This window comes from Phyllostomus hastatus, unplaced genomic scaffold, assembly GCF_019186645.2.
Source record: "Phyllostomus hastatus isolate PE091 unplaced genomic scaffold, TTU_PhHast_1.1 phas_contig_86, whole genome shotgun sequence".
Lineage (NCBI taxonomy): Eukaryota > Metazoa > Chordata > Mammalia > Chiroptera > Phyllostomidae > Phyllostomus > Phyllostomus hastatus.
This window is the reverse complement of record NW_025333977.1, coordinates 95,888,701-95,897,946: the sequence shown is the minus strand read 5'-3', so window position 1 is coordinate 95,897,946 and position 9,246 is coordinate 95,888,701. Positions and strand designations below refer to the sequence as shown.

Below are 9,246 nucleotides of genomic sequence, written 5' to 3'. Positions count from 1 at the left end.
AATCGAGATGGTGACAGGAGAGCATTAACACAAGAGCGGGGCCTCTGAGCAGTCCTTCAGAGTATGTCTCCTCAGAAGGACCTCAAGAAAACAAGACCTCTTCTGTCATGCTCAGTGTCCTCAGGGCCTGGCTCAGTTGATGCTCAGTCACATTTGCTCAGTGAGTGACTGGCTGATGCTCTTTGTGGAGGAGACTTCCCTTTTCTGGGGAAGGTGTCAACTTTTGTTCTGGGGTATGCCTCAGTGTGTGAGCCAGGAAGGCTGGTGTATATGATCTCATTGCTGGTGGCAGACTCTCTTATAACCTCCAGCTGTGGGAATTCAACTGTAAGTGGAACACCCCAGAGTGCCAGGAATGGAGGTCAAGGAAAATAAATAAGACAGGAGGCAGATGGCAAGTTGGTGAAGGTTCATTCTTCTCACCTCTCATATTGTCTAAGATGATAGGAGCTGGAAGGAGCAGAGAAATAGATCATAAAGGGTCCTGCTCAGTCCTAGGGTGTAGGTATAGTTCCTCTGAGGCTGCCATAGCATCTGTCTGTCCATTGCCATCTTCTGTCCTGTCTTGTTGTGGCTGCTCTTGAGACACAGGGATAAAGCCTTCCCATCCAGGTCTCCTGTACCCACATAGACCTGCCATCAGCTGAGCTCTTTGTCTGCTGCTTGGAGATGTGGCAAGTCTCAGAGAGAAAGGAGATGGAAATGTGAGGTCAACTTCAACCTGGAACTGCTGGAGTGGAGTCTGTGATGGAAGTGAGGGATAGGCAAATCCCCCCCAGGAGGGGAGGCCCTGCTGTTCCTTCTCTTCATTCAGTCAGCTCCTCTCCCCACCATCCTCACTGACATGGGCCAGGATTAAGAACTGAATTTCTTTCACTCCCAAACATTGGCAGAGAGCCCACTTGTGACTTCAGGTTCAAGTGTCCTCCCAAAATTGAAAGAAGCCTGTACTACATCCCTTTTTGGGAGGCTCCTGGTATATTTATATAATGAGGAAATATTAGTATAGGGTTGCAAAGATGTTGGCATACTTTAAATTTATAAACTGAACTGATAAACACCTTTATAGAAATACACACAAATAAGATGTAATGTAATTTTGCCCTCACAAGATAATTACAGGATTTATAAAAATAATATTAATTTCTAGAGCACTATTATTGGCCTAGTGATGAGGGAGAAGTTTAGAGTTAAGTGTTAAGAGTTTTTATTTAGCATGGTGTTGGTTTAATCTCATCCTGATGAAAGAGTTCTTAGTGAATTTGAGGACCCCACCAAATGGTCCCGTTACCATTCTCTCCCTCCCCATAGGTGCTGCCCAGGGGACAGTCAATAAGGGTTTAGGGCCCCTGTCAGGTCTGAGGTCTCAGCATGCAGGGCTTATCCTCTCCTGGTGGGGGTGGGGGCAGGGATGTCAACAAATATGGGTATGGTATACCATGTATCATCCAAGCCAGTGTAATGCCAGCCTTAACAAAGAAAAGCTATCATGAAAATGTACATTACAAAGCTTTAGAAACTTATGAGGTGTACCTAGAGCTTCACCCAGAGGTAAATTTATAGCCTTAAAATGAATTTGCTATAAAACAAGAAACAATGAAATACCTAACTTTGCAAGTCAAGAAGGTAGAAAAATAAAGTTTAGTACCAAAGACATTTGAGTATGAAAATTATAAAGATGTTTTAAAGGTTAAGAAATAGAAAATATATTGCTGAGGAAACTGAAGCTTAGAGACAAAATAAAATGCCAAAGGCCTCAATGCCAGTGTGGAGGTAGCCGGCGTCCCTGTCCTACAAGCTGATCAGTTCCCAGAATCCAGGGTGTGAGTTTTGGAAGGTCGATGCCGGGGCCTTAGCAACTGGTTCACCTGGACGTCTTGGAGGCTTTAGGGCTACCATCTGCTTAGAATGTATAAAGGCCAGTCTAGAATACACTTGTCATGTGTATGCATCTACAAAACATACCTTCATTTGGGTAGACTTAGGTCAATTAAAAATATCCAAGTCCTCACGAATTTATTAGTCATTTTCCTATGCACACCCAAGGCTGATATTATTATGACGATATATTTTTGCCGAATTTCTTTTTTTATTAAATTTATATATCAGAGTGGCTAGGAGTGGTGGTGATGAGATAACAGCTCCCGGCGAGCCCGGAGCAGGTCGGGGGATGCAGGGCCGGCAGGCGGCGCCCTCCCTCCGACTCTCCCTCCCTTCCTGCCTCCCACCTCCTCCCGCTCCGGCCGCTCCGACTCCCGCTCTGCCTCGCAGCCGGCACTTTGCAAACTCCTCGCCTGCCCCCGGTGGCCACAGCTTCGTGATCTCCCAGCCGCGGCGCTTCCGTGGGGCAGCGGAGCATCGCTACGCGCGGTGCTGGAGGTGTGGAGACGCCGGGGGTGGGCACCGGCGGAGGTGGGAGCCGAGGCGGAGCCGTGCCAGCCCCGTGCTGAGCTCCGCGCTGCGCCGAGGGACTGTACCCGCCGCGCAGCCATGGCCGCCCCACCGCCGCCTCCGACGCCGCCCCGCCTCCCGCTCGCCTGAGGCGCGGCCGGCCACCGGGCAGGGACCATGGCCAGCGCCGCCGAACCCCCAGGAAAGGCGGCCGAGTACCTGCGGGAGCTGACCCGGATCGTCGCGGCGCAGCAAGAGCTGCTGGCGCGCCGGGGACGGCGCATCGAGGAGCTGGAGCGCCAAGTGGCGCGGCTGAGCCGCGAGAACGCTGGCCTGCAGGAGTGGCACCGGCGACACCTGGCCGCGTGCGCCCGCCTCCCAGACCCGGGCCTCGGTCCTCAGTCTGTCGGCGCCAGCTCGGAGGTCAGCGGGCTCCGCGACAAGTAAGCAGGGACTGGGGGCGACGAGCGTGTCGGGGGCGCGCGAACTACTTGAGGGGCCCCTTTCCTCTCCGAGCCGGGCAGGGAGGGTGCTTTTCCGGCCAGCACCCCGCCCGCTCCGAGACCCTGAGGCGCAACCGAGGACCCTCTCGCAGGGTCGCGGCCCTGACCTGGGGCTCCATTTCAGGCAGGGACTAGACTCCCTCGGAAGGGCACTCTAGGGCGCTTCCCAGCGCTCCTACCGGCCCGGCTCTCCGCAGACAGACGGCTCGGGACTCGGGCTCAGCTATCCAGGGCGCTCAGATGCAGGGTCGACCTCGCCACAGGGGCGGGGCGGGGGACTGTTTAGGGCGCAGAGCTAGGGCTCTGGGTATTGGGGCCAGAACTCCTGCCCCGGAGACCTGGGACCCGGTGGAGAGTGGCCCCGGTGGGCACAGAAACAGCTCTCGAACTGGCCTGGGTTACTTTTTGGGTTTCAGCAACCCCCGCCTCCCTCCCCGCCTCCAACTCCAAGAGACTCTGAGCTGCCTTCTGCCCGGGACGCGCCGAGACCTCCTCCCCTAGGATACTTCCCTGTCTTCCTTCCCAGTTCCGGGTTAATACCCCTCCCGCCCAATCCCTGGATTACCCGGGGCTATTTCGGACCTAGGATTAAGCAGGGACGGGGCGGGACTGGCCAGTCCTTAAGCCCCCTAGCCTGGTAGCCCGCGGGTTGGCTGTCGATTCACTGTCCCTTGAGTGCCAAAGAGTAGTGCACGGCCCCTCTCCGCAGAAGTCCGGGAGGGGGTCGGGGTTGGGGGGCTTTGGGTGATGCTGGGGTGAGTTTCCTGCGTGCTCTGCGCCCTGTGTACCTGTTCTGTTCCTGTGTCTTTGGGACTGCCTAGCCCTAGGAGAAAAAACAGTTTGTGTGCGTTGGAGAGGGGAGAGGTGGCGGTCTGTAGCTTCAGGAAAGGTTTCCTGGGTGTGGGTAGAAATGATCGGGAGGAGTTAACCCTGACCCCAAAATCCTGCGTGGGCGAGGGGTAGGGGAGGTGCTCCTCTGGAGTCCAGGTAAGGTCATCTGGGATCCCATGTCTCCCCCACCTCAAGAGAGGCTCTTTCAGGCTACAGAGTCCCCGCCTCTCACACTGCTGCCTGGGCTCTGGTGGGCTCTGGAGGAGACTGATGTGAGGGAGGGGTCTGGGTGTGAGAGAGTCTCCCGGCTCTGTGCCAGGCAGCGCCCTGTCCCCAACTCCTGGTTTCTGTTTTTCCTGGGACGAAGAGTGAGGCCTGTGGAGAGCCCCTAGATGGTGTCACTGAAAGAAAGAATAGACTCCCTACTGCCTTCCTGTGCTCTGCCCCTGGCTCTGATGTCTTTGAGACCCTCTTTGTCTCTGGGTCCCTACCATAGTGGTTGTGGGTCACCTGGTGCTACTTTCAGGGGCCTGTGTCCTTATCCCCCAGGCAAGGACTGAGAAAAGCTGGGGCTGCTAGGTGAAGTCTTCAGTAGCCGAGGCAGCTGACACACCAGGGCAGAAATGAGAGCCCCTGTTTCATAGGAAACAGTGACACAAACTATTGGCCAATGCCTCATAGCACCGTCAGGGGGGATGGGTTCTTTTTTCCCTTCAGAGTCACCCATGGTGACCAAGTGTGGGGATGGGAAGATTCCGAAAGGCAGTGAATGCTGCCCGCTGCAGGGAATCCTCACAGTACTGCATCCCAGCGGTGGCCTTACAGGCAGGGTTTGTTGCACAAGTCCCCAGCTCTGTGTCAGCCTGACTTCACTTAGTTGAGACACAGCCAGAACCCATGATAGCACCCCCTTTAAGAGAAACGGTGGCAACACAGCCCCTAAGTTTGATGAGCTCCCAAGTTGTAGGTCAAGGGGAGCTCGTCAAACTTGAATGTGTACACCAGGTACTTGGGGGTTGTACTAGAATGCAGATTCTGGCCATAGGTCTGGGGCAGGCTGGAGAGCCTGCATTTCTAACAAGCTCCTGGGGGAGGCAGGTGCTGTTGGCCCTGGATCACCAGCATATTACCAGGTCATCTGAGATCCCATCTTCTTGCATCCACATTTTTTTCCTTCACAGGAGACGCTCAGGGGTCCAGTGAGGTCTGGGTCACTGAGCCTGAGGGTAGTGAGTTGAGGGCTGCTTTCCCACACCCAGATTTGAGATAGCTACTGCTCATATGTGGAGCAAGATAGGTTATCCCTAAGGAACATGGGATAACCCACTCCCTGGAGAGCAGCCAGCTTTTATTAACTGCCTTCCGTATGCAAAGCTGTTAGTGATGTGTGTGGTGATGTGAAAGGAAGAGCAGGGAAGAGAGGAAAAGAATGCGACTCAGAATGGAGAAAGGGACACGGGCAGGCAGACTGGGTCTGATGGCCAGCTTGGCACTTGCTAGCAGGTGATCATTACACCACCTGTGTTAGCTTCAAGTTTGTAAAAATGCCCGCAAAATGGGGATGATCATAGCTGCCTCCCATACTTTTCTAAGGATTAAGTGAAGATAATGGGTGTTGAGGGAACAGGAACACAGGTGCTTAATGCATTTCAGATTCTTCCCTTGTCAATCAGTTTCTCATTTCTTTTGGGCCAAATGAGCACAGGCAGGAGGTGAGTGAACTTCCCGACAACCTGGAGATACCTCTGGGGGTCTGGTGCAGGAGATGGGGAGCGGGGAATGTGGCACCATGAAGAACCACTGTCCAGAAGTTGGGGTGGGGTTGGGGTTGACCATCTGTGATTGAAACAGGAACGTCTGTGCATGAGCCCACCAAGGTGACAGGCAGCCCCCAATTGGACACTGCCAATGCCCTCTCCTAGCCCCTTCTGTCTACAGACAGGCGCCCTTATAGGTCAGAGTCTAGGGGGCATGTCAGGCTAAACTAGGCCCAGCTTTCCTTTTCCTAAGCAGCCTCACTGCTCCAGCTTGAAACAGGGGTCCCCTGCTCCCTGCTACCATTGGACAGGATGCCCCTCCATGTCTGAAAGGTAGAGTGTCCTTCTAGAGGGTGGATAGGTGCAATTGAACAGGCTCACACTGGGGCAACAGGCATCTTGGTACCACCTCACCCAAGCAGTGCTTGGGTGAAATTAATGGGCATGGTGGGAATGTTTAAGCCCAGAAAGCTTTAAACCGTTTCTCAGAAAGTCTTCTTTCAACCACTACTGAAAGATATCATCATGAGTTTCTCAGCTTCAGGGAAAACAGGATGGTAACAGGAAAAGAAATAGGGTGACTTTGATCACATTGGGCTATTGAATTCATTTTCAGTGTTTAGTGGGCTACCTTCTAATGATGTTTCTGAAACTGCCCCCCTCCCACTAGGGGTTTAGACACCTGATAGGTGCTCAGTAGATACTTGTTAATGGGTCAAGGCAGTAGGGAGTGATTGATTAGGACCACTGTAGAGAAAGACATTCTGTAGAAAGTCAGCGTGAGCTTCAGCAGGCACAGCTGGTTAAGGAACATACAGAAGCAAACTTCCAGGAAGCAGAGCAAGTGTGTTACGGCCACACGCACCGAGGATATCCTTCTGTGTGCGGGCTCTGCTCCAGGTCTTTGCATGGATCAGCTCATCATGGTCACGTCACTCCTGTGAGGCAGGAACACTCTGACTTTGCAGGTGTGGAAACCGAAGCTCAGAGAAGTTGTATGAATTGCTCAAGTTCTTCCATCTGACAAGTGGGAGACTCACCAGGAGTGAGACTCAGGTGGTGGAGCAGTAGGGCCCTGATCACTAATCTACCTACTATGCTGAGAAATGATCAGACGACTTCCCAGGGTCCTGGCTGACTCCCAGCCTCTAGTATTTGGAGGACTCCCATTGTGCATGGCTTTTGTCTTGCCACGTGGGATGTTGTTACCAAGGCCAGGCCCCGGCTTCACTGGAGTTAGCCGTGTGTAGGGCAAGGACTGAACCAATGATCCCTTCTAGACTTTGATTCTTCGAAGTTTCTGACAGAAGTTGATAGTGGCCTACAGAGGTCACAGAGAAGGACTCTGTGGAGCAGCCTCCCTTGCTCTCTCGTCCCCTCTAGCCCTCAATTGCTGTCACATCACTCAGAGGATAATTTTCTGAAGTTCTGAGGTGCTGACTCACTCTGGGAGAGGTTTCCAGTGGTATTCAGTCTCTGTTGACTTACTGAATAAGCTCTCTTCCTGGGTCTGTGTTGACATTAACTATGACAACTGTGTACCAGCTTGGTGAAGAGCTCAAGGACGCCAGTGAAGAGAGGGGCTGGCCAGACCTGATGGTGCAAGAAGCTGTCCTTCAGAGGGTCCTGGCCCTCGAAAGTGTGCTATTCTTCACAGTAACTGGGAAGTACTAAACCTGTGGTCCAGGGTCTGAAGACATGGGAGCTCTTACATCCTTGTCTCCTTGTGCCCTTCTTAGCAAAAAGTGGGACTGTATGCAGTCCCAAGAGAGGCTGCTCTGTGAGGGAGGCAAAGGAGATACTATGTTCATATTTTCATGAAATAATGATCTTGTTCTCCTAGCCGAGATAAAGCCTCGTATCCAAGGCCGAGAGGGTGTCCCTCAGCCAGGAATGAGATGCAACATGCTCCTGGAGCTTGTCCTGCTTGGACAAAATGTATTCAGCTCCAAGGAAGTAGGTTGGGCAGTTCTTATTTTTCCAGCAGATGGTAGAATCCACAGAAAGATGAGAGTATTTCTCCTAGCCATCTGACAAACTAGGCAAATTATTATTTTACAACCTGCAAAATAAATCATGAAATGCTTCTTTATCTAGCTCAGGTTGAGAAAAACAGGGAGCAGTACTGTGTGTGAAATGAAGTCAAGGCCTGTTCCTGTTTCCATGGTGTGTTTTCGCCCTCACCTTTGGGTTCGAACCTGTGGTGCCTGAGAAGATCTGGGGGCTGTGCCATCTTGGGGGCAGTGTGAACCGAGCGCTTAGATCTAATGAAGAGTCCCAGAGTTGTGAGTTTTGGCCATCAGCATTTTTTTTTTTGTCAGCTGGGTGGCTATGTGTCAGCTGTTTTGTTTAAGAAATTGTTTTGACAGCTGATTGTGTTTTTTGTTCCTTGCTTTCTGTCTTTAAGAAAAAGCAATGCTTTGTCTGACTTGGGAAGGGCACTGGTCTGAGCTTGTGGTGTTATCTGTATAATTGCCACAGTGCCGCTGAAAAAAGCAATATGGATGACCTGGGAGTATGGGAAGAACTGGAGTAGGGGAAAGTGAACTGACCTACTTGAAACTAGTAGAAGCTGCAGATGAGGCCATGAGGCAGCCCAGGGCCACTCATGGTCTGGAAATTCTGTGAGTCTTGAACTTGTCACCCCTACCCAGTGAGGACGAAGGCCAAGCTATAGCTGAACTTGCCCCAACTGTGAACTAGGCTTGGCTGAGTGACAGCATTGATAGGAATTCTGAGCCTTTGAAGTTTGAATGCTGGCCCCTCTGCGGGTTGTTATTTCTGTAGGACCAAGCAGACCAGTTGCTACGAATGCTCAGTGCCTCTGTTTCGATTGATAAAGAGTTACAGCCTTGAGTTTTTCAAATGCCTTCCTCCACCCTGACTGCTCTGGCCTTGCGCTGGGGACCTTCCAGGCCACCTGAAGACTGACACCTGAGCAGTTAAGCCCTGCCCCAGCAATGTGTTTGCAGGGTCCCTGCTGCCTCAGCCACTTCCCGGCAGTGTGGACTTCACAAATAAGACCCGGTGTCACCCTTGGCTCCCTGAAGCCAAGTTTGCCCGTGTAAAATGGAGAGGGCTCCTTCTTTTTGGGAAGAGTGGGTGGATGAATTTTGTGGGGTGCCTGGTATTTTAGGACACAGTGAATGGTAGCTCCAGAGCCAGAAATAGCTAGGGTATTGAGAATACTTTTGAGGATTGTTTTTCTCCAGTGTTTTTTAATGAGCATTTTCTTTTTTTTAATATATTTTATTGATTATGCTATTACAGTTGTCCCATTTTCCCCTCTTCACTCCCCTCCACCCTGTACACCCTCTCCCACCCATGTCCCCCCCTTTATTCATGTCCATGTGTCATAAGTTCTTTAGCTTCTACATTTCCCATACTATTCTTAACCTACCCCTATCTATTTTCAACCTACAATCTATGTTACTTATTCTCTGTACCTTTTCCCCCTCTCCCCTCCTCCCACTCCCCTGTTGCTAACCCTCCATGTGATCTCCATTTCTGTGGTTCTGTTCCTGTTCTAGTTGTTTGCTTAGTTTCTTTTGGTTTTGCTTTAGGTGTGGTTGTTAATTATTGTGAGTTTGCTGTCCTTCTACTATACATGTTTTTTCTTTATCTTCTTTTCTTAGATAAGTCCCTTTAACATTTCATAAAATAAGGGCTTGGTGATGATGAACTTCTTTAACTTGACCTTATCTGAGAAGCACTTTGTCTGCCCTTCCATTCTAAATGAAAGCTTTGCTGGATAGAGTAATCTG

General features: G+C 51.4%; 1 protein-coding gene across 2 annotated transcripts in view; it reads left to right on the top strand.

Moving 5' to 3' along the window:
• Positions 1-2,319: 2,319 nt before the first annotated feature.
• The window catches only part of LOC123826722 (IQ motif and SEC7 domain-containing protein 3-like), a 115,224-nt gene continuing 108,297 nt past the window's right edge, over positions 2,320-9,246 (top strand). For both annotated transcript variants that reach the window (XM_045850727.1, XM_045850728.1), the window contains exon 1: positions 2,320-2,834. In XM_045850727.1, coding sequence (XP_045706683.1) covers positions 2,569-2,834 — 266 coding nt within the window. In that variant the 5' untranslated portion in view covers positions 2,320-2,568. The remainder of the gene's footprint in view (positions 2,835-9,246) is intronic.